General features: G+C 36.3%; 2 protein-coding genes across 3 annotated transcripts in view; one reads left to right on the top strand and one right to left on the bottom strand.

The window, feature by feature from the left end:
• Window positions 1-10,200, bottom strand: part of LOC131949369 (phosphonoacetaldehyde hydrolase) — a 34,308-nt gene extending 24,108 nt beyond the window's left edge. The window contains exons 1-2 of one of the 2 annotated variants that reach the window (XM_059311231.1): window positions 10,070-10,200; window positions 9,726-9,921 (exon numbers count right to left, since the gene is read on the bottom strand). The gene's annotated coding sequence lies outside the window, so the exon portion shown is untranslated. Of the gene's footprint in view, window positions 1-9,725; window positions 9,922-10,023 lie in introns of both variants that reach the window. The other variant, XM_059311232.1, reaches the window with a different exon arrangement.
• Window positions 10,201-13,141: 2,941 nt separating this feature from the next.
• LOC131949373 (E3 ubiquitin-protein ligase NRDP1-like) lies at window positions 13,142-17,823 on the top strand. Its single transcript, XM_059311239.1, has 9 exons — window positions 13,142-13,190; window positions 13,783-13,887; window positions 14,039-14,206; window positions 14,458-14,589; window positions 14,929-15,060; window positions 15,315-15,394; window positions 16,033-16,274; window positions 16,644-16,760; window positions 17,354-17,823. The coding sequence occupies exons 2-8, from the start codon at window positions 13,798-13,800 to the stop codon at window positions 16,745-16,747; spliced, it is 948 nt and encodes a 315-aa protein (XP_059167222.1). The 5' UTR covers window positions 13,142-13,190; window positions 13,783-13,797; the 3' UTR covers window positions 16,748-16,760; window positions 17,354-17,823.
• Window positions 17,824-18,116: the final 293 nt, after the last annotated feature.

Below are 18,116 nucleotides of genomic sequence, written 5' to 3'. Positions count from 1 at the left end.
GTGCCAGGTACCAGCTGAGCTAGCACGTGAAATGGTTGACACATCGCACAACATTCTCAGCTTGTAACAACACTCAACAGCAGAAGTAAACTAGTTTTCTACTGCCGGGAATAAAATGTAAACAAACCTAAGGGAGGTAAACACCATGAATTAACTCATAATGACATTATTTCCCTGTGCGCAAAAAAAAAACAAGTTAATTAAAAAGTCTAGTGACAATTTTAGCGCAATTTCCTTATGTTATCTAAAAATAGCTCTGTCGTAGCGTAAATCAAGAGCAGGGTTAGTAAAACCATTGGTTAGTTATTAAAACGTTTTTTATTAAAAAAAAATTTCAGTATTTTATACGTTTTATTTACAACTAGGCATGCTGCCCAGCTTCGCTTAGGCTTTCGAAAACATTGAGAATTTGAATGCTTAATTAATTCGCCCGAAGGTCGGTCTACGACCTCAAGAGTTATGAAGAGGTTCCTCCGTGGACATTTTTTTTCGATTTATAGCTCATATAAGGTACCGGTCAGTCGAGGTCAGTTTTGACCCCCACATCGTAGACTTTTCGGCCAACCGGCCCCCGTGTTCTGTCGCACCAAGGCAAGATCATGCCAAATTTGAAGCGCCTGCGGCGCCGGGAAGTGCCCTATCGGACACCCGACAATCTAGATCTAGATCTAGATTCCTAAAAGAATTTTTTTTTTAAATTTAGCCCGAGCATAATAAAAAAGAATACATTAACCAAGTTGACTTGCTGTGTCTCGAACCCGCACCACCTGCGTGGTTTAATGTACACTAACATCTCCGCTATTTAGGCACCTTATAAAATGCGGAGAATGAAACACGTATTTTAAAATCTTAACTTACGCGAATATGCCTATTCTTTCAAATTAATTTTTTATCCCAAATTAGCCAGTTCCAAACAAAGATTTTGTATAAAATAAATAAGTCTTGAAATAGTTTAGTCCTAATATAGACATTTATTTTTGGAATTGATTTTAGAGAAGTTAGAGTCTAAATCTAGATCTTAGCGTCTACGTCTAGATCTAGTTATTGCGTAGATTTAGATTTAGATTTAGTCTAGATCTAGAATCTCTAGATCTAGAATCCAAATACATAAAATAAATTTTATGAGTTTAGGCCGGAAAAATTGTATTGTATACATTTCATAGTGTACGTAGATCTAAATCAAATTTGAATGAAATAGTTCATTTCTTTTCATTCTTAACACGGCAGATGACGTCATTAGTTAATGTATAAGCAATAGTGACGTCACAGTTTTATGCGTTCTTTTTCACATATATTAATGCTTTTCCGGTTGCATAAATAATACTGTTTCTCTACATTCGAATACGCCTTTAATTTTTATTTTTCTTCTTTAAGTAAAATTGTGGTTATACATTTAAAACATCTAACATATTATTTTCAACAAAAGTCCGTAAAAAGTTCTCCATATACCGCTGCCGATTCTGACGTGATGTCCGGCGAAAATTTTTTGCGGACAGAGAAAGAGAGAGAGAGAGAGAAGAGCGCACATGGCCTTTTATAAATTAGGATAGAGTTACATGACTAAAAACCATTGCGCGCCTAGCTACTGAACGTGATGACGAAGCCATAGAACGTGATGGTGCAGCTATTGAACGTGATGACGCGTGTGGTGTGGTTGGAAAAAATGCCTACTAATTCGGTCCAAATTTTAATTAATTAAAAAAAAATTTTTGTGACCGAACGAAAGGATATTTTTGAAAACTTTCTTCGGCAATATTGTTCTAAATTATGGCAGGAATCGATTGGTACATGTTTCAAGTCGCCAAGTGGTCTGGTTGCCGAGATATGGGCCAAAAACTGCTTTTTTTCGAGGTTTTTTGGCTTTTCCGGGAAATCCATGAAAGAAACCCGGAATTTTTATAGACTATGTTCATCCTCGTAACTTGCTTAACATAATTGCTTTTGGAACTAGTCATCGATATTGCTTCGTTGAGGAGGAGATACGACTTAAAGCTGCGGACACACATCCATCCATTCATTCATTCATACATTCATACATCCAGAAATGACGGGTTAATAAACGCAATTCTCCAGAATGGAAATTGCGCTAAAAACTAATAAAAAAAAAAAAAAAAAAAAAAAATAAAAAAACTAGAAACTATTTGATGCAGGATGCCAGTGGAAATCTGTCGTTCTATAACTGGTAAGGGTTTGAATACAAAAAAAGTGCTAGAAACATTTTATTTTAACAATGTGTAAAAACGTTGAGATCACTGTGGAAAACTATAATCTCTAGGCTTAAGTATCATCCTAATGGCCAGCCCTACACAAATGAAAAGTAAAACAAATTAGACTGTTTTAGTAACATACACCAACAGTAACATACCAGCGTCCAGTCATTAAAAGGATTCTTCTATTTAAGATTTAGCTAAAAAAATTAACCAGATGAGGTGTGTGCACACAGAAGTTAAGCTCTTGAAGGCCACAGTCACTGAGAAGAAGACAGGTGGTAATCAATTAACGTGATCAAATACAGACCTGTCAGGAAGTATGCAGGTCAACTAAATATGTCTATACATATGTAGATTAGCCCGACGTGGGGGGGGGGGGGGGAATTGAGAATTCGCTCACTCACAAAACGGCCATAAAATTTGAGTTAAGTAAAGAAAAACCCTCTAGAGACTTGATCACATACTGGTCAGGTGAAGTAGAGCGTAGAACTTTTTATAAACTCGGAGAGGAACTTGTACAGACCATTTTACACAGAGTGTTGCCGTCACGCATCTCACGTACTGGTCAGGTGAAGTAGAGCGTCGGACTTTATAAACTCAAGTGGAGAGGATCTTGTATTGACCATTTTATTTTTCCACATATAGTTGCCGTCACGCATCACGACTCGTCCCATCTTTACCTTCGTTAGTCAAGTCGAGTGTCTAATTTGACCTATTTAATTAGAAATTAGCTGTGGCTCACAAACTTCCAATCAGCGACTCGTTAGGGGATGGCCAAAGTCATGTCACACCAAGAGTCGACTAGCAATATCAAATTGCTGTTAGCCAGTTGACGATCTGATCGATGAAAACAGTGTCAAGATGTAGCCTACAGTTCTAGCATCGTTAGGGGCATCTGTGCCCGGGTCAGGGGGCATCTGTGCCCGGGTCAGGGGGCATCTGTGCCCGGGTCAGGGGGCATCTGTGCCCGGGTCAGGGGGCATCTGTGCCAGGGTCAGGGGGCATCTGTGCCAGGGTCAGGGGGCATCTGTGCCAGGGTCAGGGGGCATCTGTGCCAGGGTCAGGGGGCATCTGTGCCAGGGTCAGGGGGCATCTATGCCAGGGTCAGGGGCATCTATGCCAGGGTCAGGGGGCATCTATGCCAGGGTCAGGGGCATCTGTGCCAGGGTCAGGGGGCATCTGTGCCAGGGTCAGGGGGCATCTGTGCCCGGATCAGGGGGCATCTATGCCCGGCATCAACAGGCGGGCACCTGTGCCCGGGTCTGGGGGCATGTGTGCCCGGCATCGTCAGATAAAGATGCCACGCATGCCCAGAGCCTAATACTAGGACATTCCCTTGTTGCACAGCATTAGTAGAACAAGTAAAAAGAGTTGTGTAATTAGCCATCCAAACACATGATCAAATGGATGCCTTATCAGTGCATGCCTTATCAGCGCTTGCTTCATTAATCCTAGAATAACAGAAACTACATTTGGAAACCTTGCACGGGGCAAGTGTAGGTCTAGTGGAATCTTAGGTTATAATAAGGTTTAAAATGTCAAATACTGTCGGTGACAGAACATACATCACTCACGGCTATTGACACTGCTCCTGTAAGGCCAGTTTCAATCAAGGCTTTCATCTGACTGACTAATGGGCCGAAAATGTCAGGGATTTATTCTAAGTATCAGGACAAAATATTCCACATCAAATGCCAATGTGTTGACGTGATAGAGTGCAATTACACGCGAAGAGTGGTATCACGTTCACCCGCAGAGAGTGGATCACGTACACACGCAGAGAGTGGATCACGTACACACGCAGAGAGTGGATCACGTACACACGCAGAGAGTGGATCACGTACACACGCAGAGAGTGGATCACCAACGCTCAAATAAGTCTTGAACTTTTATTCTAAAAATAAAACTATAAAGCAACAGATGTCTAATTGAAAAAATATCGTCAACACATCGCAATATCTTCTCCAGGTAGTGTCAAAGTACAAGCGAGCTTTGACCTATAGTTCGAATGTCTAACCAAGCTGACCGATGAAGCGAGTCGTAAATCAAGCAGCACCAAGTTCCAAGGTTCAGCTTACAAGCAGTTACATTTTATTTTATTTTAATTCCATACACGATCTCTTAGTCAGCATTGGACTATTGCCGTGACGTAGTTGGCTATTAATAAACTTGACATGCGCTCTTCATGAAGTGCTAATAAAGTTACAGCACATGTAAGTCATGTGACTGGGTCCGCTGTAATCCAGAACGCGGCGGATTACAAAAAAACAACAGTTGTGACGAATGTAGATAATATACTCGTTTACTGGTCGTTGTAACGGCGGAGGTTTGGAAATTAGGGGGAGTGGCCTTGACTTGCAGTCTTTGCTTTCTGGCATAGAGTTAAGCCTATCTGGGTTAGTTCATTTCCTTACATCCTATACAATATTTAGACTAATGGGCGGTACACAATCAGGGTTTCTTTCAGTCACCTCTCCCCCCCCCCCCCCCCCCCCCACGAATTCGAAGCAAAATTAAAGGAGCTTGTTTAGATAAACCCCGCCAGTAATGCAAAAAATGCACCGGCAAAATGTTAAGCCCCGCCACTTGCGACCTGTTCTGAGCCGCACGGTAAACGGAAAAAAAGTCACAGGAAAAAAAACACAGAAAAAAAGTCACAGTTTTTGCTAGGAAAAAAAGTCACAGAAATAAAGTCACAGAAAAAAGTCACAAAAATCTTTTTAGAAATATTTTTATTAATTTGTTGAGAATTGTAAAATTTTGTATGTTTATTGTTGTGGGTTGTATTTTTTATAGCATAAATTATTTATAAACGTTAAAAGCATTATGATTTGTAACAATTGTAAGTAAAAATACTCTAAGATAATTAACACAACAATCTCAACTTTTGTTACGTATTTAGTTAAATACGCGGTAGAAAAGTTAATTATAAAAGAAATTTAGGCACATTTTGCCGTAGGCTATTCTCTGGTCGGCCTCTCCTCAGTACGCATTGTCCGAACATATTTTGTGCTGTTGACGTTATGCGCCAATGACAGCCTTTGAGCCTTGTCGGCTTTCTGTTTTGATCCTCAGTTTTGTTATGTAATGAGCGTGATAAATGTGGGCAGTAAAGGTGGTTGAACTAAACATAACTATTGTTGCCATGAGTTGAGGGCAGCAAGTCAGATGAACTTACCATTTCACGGTAATTTAATATTGGTATTTAAAAAAACACGATGAAAAACGTGGACTTTGGAGCATTCTATTAAATGCTACTAATCTTAAGTTTAAAATAATTACAATCTATATACTTCATAATAAATATTTTTAGATGAATTATAACAATTCCTATGCGTATACAGCCTACACACATTACATTACATTTAATTAATCCTAAGTTAATTTGCACTCTCTAAATATTTGATACATAAAAGTATCAACAAATATCGTGCAAATATATATTTGTGACTTTTTTTCCTGTGACTTTTTTTCCTGTGACTTTTTTTCCTGTGACTTTTTTTCCTGTGACTTTTTTTCTGTGTTTTTTTTTCCTGTGTTTTTTTTTCCTGTGACTTTTTTTCCTACAATCGACCCGCACATGTGACCTGTTCTGATGTGAATATTTAAACTCATGCCATAAAACAACCTATCCGCCTCTAGGTTTAGGGTTGAGATTAATTACGGTGCCAAAATACAGACCTTTTCATGTAAATTATTAATGACACGTCCCAATTTCACCCTTAAAGTACAAGTTTCAAATCCTATTTTTAATTATTTTTTTTTGGGGTGGTTAAGTAACCTGTTGGCGGGGCTTATTTGGACAAGATCCAAATTAAATGTGTAAAGTAAAATTGTCCATCCCAAAAGTTTCAAGTGCTCTCTTATTTCCCCCCCCCCCCCCTCACCCCACATACACACACAGGAAACTGGTGGCAGAAACCTTGCACACGTCGCGGTGTGTAGCTAGGCATAACATTAACACCACTTGGCATCATGTAAACAAAAACACGCACGGTGTAAGAGTTCGCTTGACCTTGACCATGCGTTGATTTACTACCCTGCATACACCTAGTTGGTCTACTAGTCTACTTTTTGGATGAACTAACAACCCATCTAACCAATTTTCTTAGACGGGCTTAAATTATGCCAATTCTTTACTTTGTAAATATTTATCCCACCCCCTCATTCGTCCAAACCTCACTGCCCCCCAGGAGTCTGAGGAGTGTGGCGTTATTTGAATGATAGTTTACGACAGATAATACTTTAAAAATATTTCAACATACTAAAATCTGCTGACACAAGACGTAAGACTTAAAGGACCTCTGGCGAAAGACACAAGACGTAACGAAGGACCCCCGGTTAAAAAAGTAGCACACTTCACGGTTGAACGACTGCACGAGCTGCCTGCGACGTCACGATTTTCAAAGTTCACATGACACGGTACAGCGAACACAGACCCTGGCTGCGCCCCTGAATGTACAGGCAACCCTAACTACCGCAGTCTGTCAATAAAAAGTCTATACTGGTCATCGATTCAAGAATATAAAAATCGATTTTCTACAGCCTCGGGTTTAAAAAGGTCTAGATGAATAGTGTCACCACATACCCTATTGAGTCAGTTTCAGTGTGAAGGACCAAAATAGGCTACATATGGTAACAAACAGTGTTTCATCCAGACTTTTTTCTCCGGGGGGGGGGGGGGGGGGGGGCGGTAGACTTTCTTCGGGGGGGGGGGGGCGGACACTGTTAAAAGTATATATTTTCTATATAAATTATATACATTTTATTTCGTTCGGGGGGCGGTAAAAATTTTCGGGGGGCTTTCCCCCCCCCCCCCCCCCCCCCCCCCCCCCCCCCCCCCGAAGAGATGCCTGGAAGAAACTCTGGTAACAAAAGTCTTTACACTTAGAATAAAGCTCATGAATCAATAGAAGAGAAAAAACAAAAAAAATATCTTGATCATTAAATAAGATTTTAACAGCTTAGGTGAAAGATCAATACTTCATGCTATTGATTAGCGAAATCAATACATCTGTGATTTTGACAAGAGTACATGTGTTGGTATGGAGTTGAAATTAAGAACTTTGTGCTGCACAGACCAAATGCATGCAGGCTAAAATTGTAGTTGATATTTTTTGCCCCAAACAATTTAGTTTTAACTGAAATTTTAGTTGATATTTTTTGTCCCAACCAATTTAGTTTTAACTGAAATTTTAGTTGATATTTTTGTCCCAACCAATTTAGTTTTAACTGAAATTTTTGTAGATATTTTTGTCCCAACCAATTTAGTTTTAACTGAAATTTTAGTTGATATTTTTGTCCCAACCAATTTAGTTTTAACTGAAATTTTAGTTGATATTTTTGTCCCAACCAATTTAGTTTTAACTGAAATTTTAGTTGATATTTTTGTCCCAACCAATTTAGTTTTAACTGAAATTTTAGTTGATATTTTTGTCCCAACCAATTTAGTTTTAACTGAAATTTTAGTTGATATTTTTGTCCCAACTAATTTAGTTTTAACTGAAATTTTTGTAGGGAACAGATTGCCAGACAAGAATTCTAAAAAAAAAAAATTACCTGACGTTGAAAACTAAAGTTTAGCTTCTACAAATTCAAAACAAGAGCTACAAGTATGGGTCTTTTACACTGGAGTATGCCAATCGATGATGAAAATGAACCATTTTTCAAATGGAGATAATATGTACAGGATACATATTTAAAAAAAAACACATCTAAATTCAGATTTGAGTCTTTGACCTCATCTATCCATAAGTTTTAAAAAAGGCAATAATTACATGTAAGTCATACATGGTTAATGAATTATAATTAACGGGTAAACAAACCAGCACACAATATTTTATACAACATTCACTCAAACAGCCAATCAATGACATTTGGGCTGCTCACAATGCAAGATTCTGGACAAGAAATTTGTAGCCAATCACTTGTTAGTTTAGCTAAGGACCTTTTTGAACTTGTTAAAACACAGAAAATATCAGTTTAGATAGATTTTGGGGTTAGGCTTACAACCCCAAACCTAGCCTTCATGGACTGAAACAGCTGAGTGATGTGTAGACGTGATGGGTTACAGCCTACTAACTACAGCAACATGCATCATCAAGACTCAAATGTTGGAATATGGACTTGCTCCCAATGAAATTCCAAAGAAAAGTTTCGGAGGTTACTGCTATAAACTATGACATGGGCTAGCTTTTTTAAAACGCTAACTAAATTTAATTTTAGTAGTTTAACATCTTATATCAGGATTAAGATTAGTTGAGTAATACCAACATCATTTTGGAATAATAGCCTTTATTACAAGACACACTTCGTCAAATTAGTAGGCTTGGTAACAATACAAACAATATAATCCCTGACGGCAAAATATACGGAAATTATTTGTTTCTTCTTCTTCCTTCTTAATCACTACAGTGTAGGAAGAGAATTCCCTCCAACAATAAGTATTATGCGTCAACTTGATAAAAGCAATATAGACCATTGACTCAGATCTCAGCTAGCTTTTCTTTTTGGATATGTTTCTGTAGCCTTTGTCCATCAAAGAACAATCTACAAGGCAGCATTTTTTTTTATTTTGGAGTTCTCTCCTACAAGAGTTGCTGTCATCAGCTATCAAGCCTCATCTGCTGGGGGGGGGGGAGGTTGAACTAGATACTATGTTTAGCTGCACTGAGCTTTACCCACTAGACCATACCAAACTCCTAATTTGTGTTAATGTGTTAGGGTTCAAAGTTTCATAATTAGTGATACTGATAGGTACCACACTATGGATGAGTATGGGATTTTTTTTTAAGAAAGTTCAAAATGGCAATACATTATCAAGCTAGTATCAACTTTAAGACTTCTACTACAACAAATATTGATCTATTGGCATGGCCCAACAGCAGCAACATTCCACAAAACGCTACCACGCTGTACACTGTATAGCATTAGATTGCAGAGAAGCTAATTACAAAGATTATACTTTAACAGTAGGATTTCACAGAAAATGGTAAAATACCATTTCAAACCTGATGTGGCAGGTGAAGTAGAGTTCACCTGTTTCTAGGATCTCAGTATATGAAGGGATAGTATGGTCAGCACTATGGTGTGACTATGCCTATACGATAATGCCTATGCCAAGCCAACTATCGACAGTTAGGTACCCATCAGAACTGACACGAATCCGGGATTCAACCTCGAGACTTTCAGGTTAGCAGTCAGTAATATGCTCTACCATTTGACAACGCTGTAACTCTACACAGAAAATAAGCTGCATTTATTTTACTAGTACTTTAGCCATTAGGTTGGGAATGGTGCTGACTACCTGACCTACACTGAAGTACACTGACTACACTACTTCATAAACTGAGGTCAGACCACTGTCTGGATGATGATCTAGTGTAAAAGGGTTCTGATATCTATAACTACTGTCCATCATTAATTTCATGTGTGTCACTTTTGATTAGGCTACTTATTAACTACTTAATTTTAATTATTTTTTTATTAATATAATTTAAGGTCTATGATACTCACAGAAACAAATTGATGTCTTTTGAAAGAAGATTATAGTTGCTAAGGCTAAGGCTGTCAAGTACAGCTGACTAGATCGAGTACTACAAGTCAACTGAGTGGTGTTGAAGGTCTACGGAAAAAGAAGTCAGACTTGATTCCACTCCAGCTGATTTATGTATGTCAGTCCCACAGTGGATCGCAGCAACAAGTGACAAAGCTGAAAACACAACATACGAGAGCGAAAAATTAATAAGGTCAATTCGAACATAATAAAAACATAACGCCAATAACGAGGCTTAAGCAACTGCCGCTCTATTACCTCTGAATCAGAAAATATAATACAAGTAAAAACACGAGAATTTTACCTAAACAATTTCTTTTTGTTTATAAACTATAGTTTCACGGGCAAAAATCGTGCCGTGTTCACTCTTTGTATTTTTTTTTACACAGAGCAATCCCACTATTATTGTAAATAAACCTTGGCCTTGTTACCTTTGACCGTGCATAATTATCAGCTGTGACTCCGCACGTCTTTAAACTTAAAAAATTATCTGGGCTAGAAACACGATTTTAATGTTTTAGAACTTTTAGATCTAGATCTAGATGTTGAATCTAAATCTAGATGTAGAATAAAATGAAAAGAACATTTTGCTTTTAAAAAATGAAGTCTACTCTTTTTTGTACAACTTAATATTGTATCTTTAAAACCTAAAATTGACGTAAATGAGACATAAACTATTGTACAGTCAATGTACTTATCAACAGAACCTTTTAAAATCAACTGTTTTCACTGAATTGAAAATAACAGCACTATTTAAAAAAAAAAACAATAAAAAAAAAACATTTTTTAAAAGCGAAATAGCTTTAAATATGTGCATGAGCTGAGGGCGCGTTATTTACTGAGGGCGTGAATTTATTTATATATAACATGGGTCCAGCAAAGTTCTTTTACACCCTTCTATTCATAAGCCGAGGTCACAAAAAGAGGTGAAGTGTAGTCAAGGCCTACTTCACCTCCCCCATGGAAAGTAAGTCTCTCGAAAGGGTGCTTTAGTTTGATCTAATGTGTTGAGAAATATAGTTTTTTAAGTTTTAGAAGTAGCCTATAAATAAAGTTTCTATACTAACAGGCTGCTGAGAAATAAGTTTTAATAAGTTTTAAAAGTATATTTCTCTACTCTAGATCGAGCTGTGCGAATCATTATAATAGATCACAAGGCCGCATCTGATTCGTCGCTCCTCTTTGTTTCATCAATCGCTAACACAATCTTATAGTAGTGGAACCAATTTTATGAACACAAATTTCCACCAATTAACTACCAGTTGTGTTAAGTTTTATTAAAGACAAACACTGCCACCAAAATAAGTCATATAATAATTTAAGGCTACATTTTTGTATTTAGATGGCATTTTGTGTTTCTTGTTACCCAACTATTTTGATGTTTAATATCACGTACCATCATGCAATCGGACCCTACCCCCTCTCCTTAAGAGTTCCCTTTCTGCGTAATCCGAAAATTCCCAATTTGAAAGAAATATTGTTTCCATTGCATGAGCGGTCTTCAGTTTTGTGGAGATCAATATATCGTGCCTTTGTTGCTATTGTGTTTCTTTTTAAAATCTCACGTTCGGTTAACTCATCATAGAAAGTGGTTACATTTTCCAGCGGACATAACAACACAAACGATCAATACAGTATAATCGTCCATACGTCTAGTTAGGATAATAGAGGATTTGTCTATAAAAAATTGTAAAAATTGTCCTGATCTTCTTTCTTCTTCTTCGTTCTTAATTATTAGTGTTGAATGGGATCGAGATTTATCTGCCAGTGGGTTTGAACTCGAGACTTTGTTCGAATTTATCAACCATGAACTTTTTGCCGACTCGACCACGCCTCCAACACAATTAAGCGTTACGTGTCAACTGGTTATGCGCCATTGAGGCCATTGACTCCGATTTCAGTCTGCTTTTCTTTTTGGATTTGCTTCCATAGCCTTTGTCCAACCAAGAACAAACTACAAGGCAGCAGTTGTTTAATTTTGGAGTTGTCTCTCCTAGAAGAGTGGCTGTCCCCAGCTAACGAGCCTCATCTGCCCGAGGGTTCGAACTCGAGACTTTTCGGTTTAGCAACCATGAGCTTTACCGACTCGACCACGCCGACCCCAATTGTCCTGATGGATATTAGGATTCTACATCAGTGTTTTTTTCAGACATATTCTTCTCTTTTCCGGGGGGGGGGGGGGGGGTAACACTGGTTAAAGTAGGCCTTTATCATTTCTATCTAAATTATATATTTTCTATTTTGACATGGCGATGGGTGTGTGTGTGTGGTGGGGGGGGGGGGGGGGGGGAAGAGAGGTCTTTTCAAGATTATCCCCGCCACTAATACAAATAAACCGGGAGTGATCTCCCCTAAACTTTCTCGAATATTCTTATATAAAATAACAGGGGATGGGAACTCGGGCTATAGACATGATTTTTAATCCATTTTAAATACTTAAAGTTTTAAAAATAGAATAAAATCTCGTAGACAAATTAATTGCACACCAAGTGAACGCTAAATAAAAAAAGCGCATAATAGTGCGCAATATTATTATTACTTTTAAAATTTACATTAGTTTTTTGAGAAATCGGAAGTAGCGTAAAGTACTACTTCCGTTCAACGGAAATGACTCAAAATTTAATAGAAGGTAGAGAATTAGATCTTTTACTTACGTATGAAATTTCATTTATCTATCTGAAATAGAACTCTAGTTATAGGCTTTTGAAAAATTCAAAGTAGGAAAAGTACCACTTCCGGTTATCGGAAATCGCTCAAAAGTTGATACGGATCTACGATTTTGATTAAATACTTATATATGAAATTTCATCAACCTAGCTGTAACGGTACTCAAGTTATCGTGTTTACACGGACAGACAGACAGACACACAGACACACACACAGACAGACACACAGACATACGGACAAGATTGCAAAATTATGTTTTTCCGTATCAGTGAGGTGTGAAACGTCGAGATTTGTAAAAATCTCGATTTTTTTTTTTTTGCACGATTACAAGACTTTCTCTATACTTCGTATATACCAGAAAGTAAAAAACTGCACGGGCAAACAGTTTAGCTCCCGTCACATTTTGCCAGCTCCAGTTTAAGAACAAACTTGTGGGGTAATAAGGGGTAAAGTTATCGAAATACAGACCTATTCAAGCAAGTTATTAATGACATGTCTCAGTTTCACCCTCCATTTGACACTGTCAAAAAGACCAATCTAGTTAATAATAATATGGTGTGTGAAGATAATCATGTTAGCCTATTGTTAATGTCACACATTTTCCCCACTCTACTAGACCTCTAGTATTTATATTAAGAAATAATTTCTAAGATTTCTTTCGAAACTTATAAAAGATTTCTGTGTTTGGACATGCGCAGTCAAAGCCAGTGACGATAACTTTGCCATCCAAACAATTTCGTCAATTATCATTTTTGTTGGTAAAACACTAAAATCTATTCTAGATTTAGATCTAGTTACCTGACATTTAGATCTACTTAACCATAGATTTAAAAGAAATTGATTGTGTTCTAGAATATCTAATTCTAAGTACTTAGAAGTAGTAACTAGATCTACTTGTTAAGTTCAATGTAGAATTTATTTGATTTTATTTTCTCTTCCTTCACTCCTTTTCAATTTCTGACTCTTCACTCCTTCATTACTTCAAGACTTCAGTTATTTAGAATAGTATATTTAGGTAGTTTGTGTTTTTAACTCAGACTAGAAATCTAATTGATAATATAGATCTAGACTTAAGTCTAATTGAGATTGATGAAAAATGTTTTTAGTAGGTCTAATAGGCCCCTAATATTTTTTGTGTGGCAGTTGTTAGTAAATGTTTTGTTAGGCACATCACAGGTGTATAGCCTGGCCTATGTGGCTGTTGAATTTATCTTGAATTTTGTAGTGTTGTCAACTTGTTTTTTTAGGCTTACTTACTACTTATAACTTAGATCTCCTTTTATGTAAACTTGATAGAACAGTCTTAGGTCTTAGGTTGTTAGCAATCAACATAAATATTAAATTTTTCAGGCAAAGTCAGAAGGTATGGGTTATGAGCTAGGACGATTTGAGGGGGATGTTGATGAGGAGTTAATTTGTCCAATATGCAGTTGTGTCTTGGAAGAGCCATTACAGGTACATTCAAAATTAAACAGATTTTCAAAATATGAATTTTTTTGTCTTAATTATCAGAAATATTTATTCTTTTGTTTTGTATAGCCTTTAATTGGAATTGCATTCACCATGTATTGAGTGTTAATAAAAAAAACTTTGTATTCATATTCAGGCTCCACAGTGTGAGCATGCCTTTTGTTCTGCGTGTATACACGAATGGCTTACAAGGCAACCAACGTGCCCTGTAGACAGAAGCGCAATAACACCTAATCAGCTAAAAAGTGTTCCTAGAATTCTAAGGAACCTTTTATCTCGTTTGACAATATGCTGTGATAATAAAGTTGGTATATTTGTATTTTTCTAAAATTTATGTAAACATTATCTTCTTTACAAAATACTTTTGTGTGCTTTTCTTAGGCTAGTGTATTTGGTTTCATTTTGAAATCCTTTCAACTTAATTTATCAATCATGCACTTTTAGTGTTTACAAAAATATAATTTAGCTTAATTTGACACAAGCCTCAACTTTTTGTTTTTGTTACACATCCATTATGGTAGCTGATGTTTACTATGTTTTCTTTTGTAATGCCAGTCTTATGGTTGCTCTGTTGTGATGAAGCTTGATGCCCTACCTAACCATCTCCAAGAATGTGAATTCAATCCAAAAAAGCCAATTCAGTGTGAAAATGGCTGTGGCTTAGTTGTACCTAAAGATGAAATTAAGGTAAACTCTTTAACTTTTTTTTTTGCTTGGTGAACATGCTGTACACTAATTTGAAATTTTAACTTAATTTCTGGCATGTTTGAAACTGATTTAAGTTCTTTTTGTTTAACTTGTATTTCTTTTGTCAATTCACTTAAACATAATTTTGTACTATTTATATATGGATAACTTATTGTTCTATAAATATTTTACAATAAATTCAAAAGTATTATTTTTAAAACTAAGACTGCGACTCTGAAGCTGAAGACATTGTAGGATTTTCGAATGCAAAAATAACCACTTATGCTATTTCAAAATTTTTTTTGTTTTATAATTTTCATGACCATTTTTTCCTTACAGGAACATAACTGTGTAAAAGAGTTGCGCAACTTGATCCAGCAGATGCAGCAGAAGCTAACAGACATACAGACAGAAAGTATGGAGCAAAAAATTCTGCTCAGAGATCAGAAGCGGGAAATACAAAGTTTAAATGCAAGTTTTACATCCTCACTTTTTAATTCTTAAAATTTTCAATTCTAACTTACCTAAGATTGGGTCTAAGAAAGTAAGCTTGTAAATAATTTTTTGCAAATTTAAAAGCGTTTTTGAATATTTTAAAAAAATTGAAAACTTCTTGGAAGTCTTTTTTTTTTTCAATAATGTTTGAAAGATTTAGCCTATTAGCTTGAATAGAAAATTACATTTCTTTCCCAAAGGGTGTGAATAAATTAACTTTTCCAATTTAGGAAGCATTAAGAGCCATGAGGATAATGAACCCTAGGATCCGTGATATTCAGACCTCCATGGAAAACGAGGACCTTACAAGGTTAGTGTTATTTAATCAAGTTATGTTACTAGAATAACACAATCAAAGATTTTATGCAAGTTTAAGTCAGTTAATGTAGTGGAAAATGCGGGCCATACAAGGATTGTGAGCTTTGATTTACTTATGTTACTAGACTAACACAATCAAATGTTTTATGCAAGTGTAAGTCAGTTGATATAGTGGAAAATGAGGACCATACAAAGATAGTGAGCCTTGATCTAGTTATACAAATAGATTAACACAATGAAACATTTTATGCAAGTCAGTTAATGTAGACGACATAGTGGTTTGTCGTAACAATTTAAACATCTTTTAGTACAATACTTCTAAAATTATTTCGTACATTTTTTCAGGACTAAATAGAATAAAAGATATTGATACAAGTAGCAACTTCAAAAATGTTTCACTTAGCTCTTTAAGCTTATATATGTCAAATTTTCATCCTGATCATAAATTGTTAATATTAAGTATAATTATAGCGCTTTAACAATTATAGAGATGTTAGGAAAATAGCGGCTAGCAATAACCACTCACATAATTTGTGTATATTCATCACTTATTTATAAAGTCAATTTGGATTCATGTAGTAACTTATCTTTAAGTTCCTCTATGTAGAATGTTTGATGTAACTGTTGCAGGTGGGTCAACAGCCTACAGCCAGCCCGCGTGACCAGGTGGGGTGGCATGATCTCCACCCCAGACGCTGTGCTGCAGGCGGTCATCAAGAGGGCCCTGATGGAGAGCGGCAGCCCCTCACATGTGGTCAACGAGCTGATGGAGAATGCTCATGAGCGGCGCTGGCCGAGTGGACTCAGTACGTTAGAAACTAGGCAGCTCAACCGTAGACAGTATGAGAATTATGTCACTAAGAGGATACCAGGTGAGCAAGTGTTGTACACTCCATTTTATTTATGTGAGTTTTTCAGTAACAGAGGCAATGGCTGTCTTTTCAACTAGAAGTTAAACTTTTTTATAAAACTTATTATAAACCTTATTAGATGAACAGGCTGTTTTCGTTATGTACTGTTTTTGCCATCCTTAGTTAATAAGCTGTAATATTATGTACTGTGTTTGCCTCCCTTAGGTAAACAAACTAGTTGTTATGTACTGTGTTTGCCTCCCTTAGGTAAACAAACTGTAATAATTATGTACTTTGTTTGTCTCCCTTAGGTAAACAAACTAATTGTTATGTACTGTATTTGCCTCCCTTAGGCAAACAAACTAGTTATGTACTGTTTGTCTCCCATAGGTAAACAAGCTGTAGTTGTAATGTACTGTGAGAACCAGCACATGCCTGAAGAACTAATTCTAGAACCTGGCCTCGTTATGATATTTGCCCATGGGGTGGAGTAGCACACCATCTTGGGTAAGAGCTTGTTGAAATCTTTTCATATTGATATTGTATAAATGGAAACATAAGGATTGTAAACATATATGCTTGACTTACCATTGAAACATCTAGATAAACCATTGCACGGCATATAAATGGATATGTGAATTCAGATTACTTAACAGTTTACTTTAAAATCTATTGACAAAGTATTTTTAAGTGTCTGAACATAGAAAATACCAATACACTTATTTATGAAAAGTTATGCTTTTTTCCCTCTTTCATAAACATTTTTTTTACATACATCTCTTCAAAAAATTACTTAAACAAAGTCTAGTTAATGCAAATGGATTTTAAAATATATTTTACAAAGTGTCAAAGTTGATGCTTTTTCCCAATATGGTAGCAAATATCTCTTTTAATTGTTATTTTATTCCTAATAAAAATTTTGTTTAAAATGGCTTGCAGTTTAATTTTTGTCACTACAGAAGCTAAATTTCTGCTAGAAAAAAAACTTTCTGGAAATTATAATGTGCACTTGCTAAAACATTTAAAATCAGTTTATACAGAGACCATTCGATTTAACTTGTGGTGCAAAAGAACTCATAAACATTTTATTTTTATTCCAGTGAATATGAACCTAGTCAACTAACAAGACTCTTAATTATAGTTGTGAGCAAGGAACTTCTTGTAAGGAACAAAGATAAAAACTATCCATCTACTGCTGCTTGCCAGATTTTTTTGGCAAGCTCAGATCAACAGTTGTGAATACAAGCAATGCATGATTTGCCAGCTGGGATATGTTTAGCCAAATTTATTTTTCATATGGATACAAGTACAAGTGATTTCCTGAAAGTGGAGTTGAACTCACCAGCTAGTGTTGTTGTTGCATGATCTGAGAAATTGATTGTACAAATACAGGAGGATTTTAATTTATTTCACTTCATTGTTGATGGTTGGTGTGCATAGCCAACAGGGTTGTGTGGTTTGTGGTTGAACTTGATTTAATGGTGGCCTGTGTTGACATCATGTGACAATCAAAACATACAAGATGTACGTGTGGTTTGTGCTGAAACATCTGATCAATTGATTTCATGGATTACATTTGGTGGCTACAATAAATTTACTAAGAGAAAGAAATGTTTTTCTTTCACATTTGATATCTCTCAAGACTTTGAAGAACATTCTTTCCTGACTGTCAGCATTAGAAATGTGAGTTAATGTTAGAGTTAAAAGTCAACCAGGAGTAAGTTAAAAATCAAGTTAAAATGTATTTTCCTTACTTATTAGTATTTTAGTTTAACCCTTTAAGTGCTGCAGGCCAGAAAATAATTACCTGGCTTAAGAACAGTTCGCTTTCTGGTTATAGGGATTGCTAACAAAATTTTACTG

The sequence above is a fragment of the Physella acuta genome, unplaced genomic scaffold, assembly GCF_028476545.2.
Source record: "Physella acuta isolate Inbredline_101_S28 unplaced genomic scaffold, ASM2847654v3 ptg000692l, whole genome shotgun sequence".
Lineage (NCBI taxonomy): Eukaryota > Metazoa > Mollusca > Gastropoda > Physidae > Physella > Physella acuta.
This window is presented reverse-complemented; position numbering and strand designations above follow the sequence as displayed.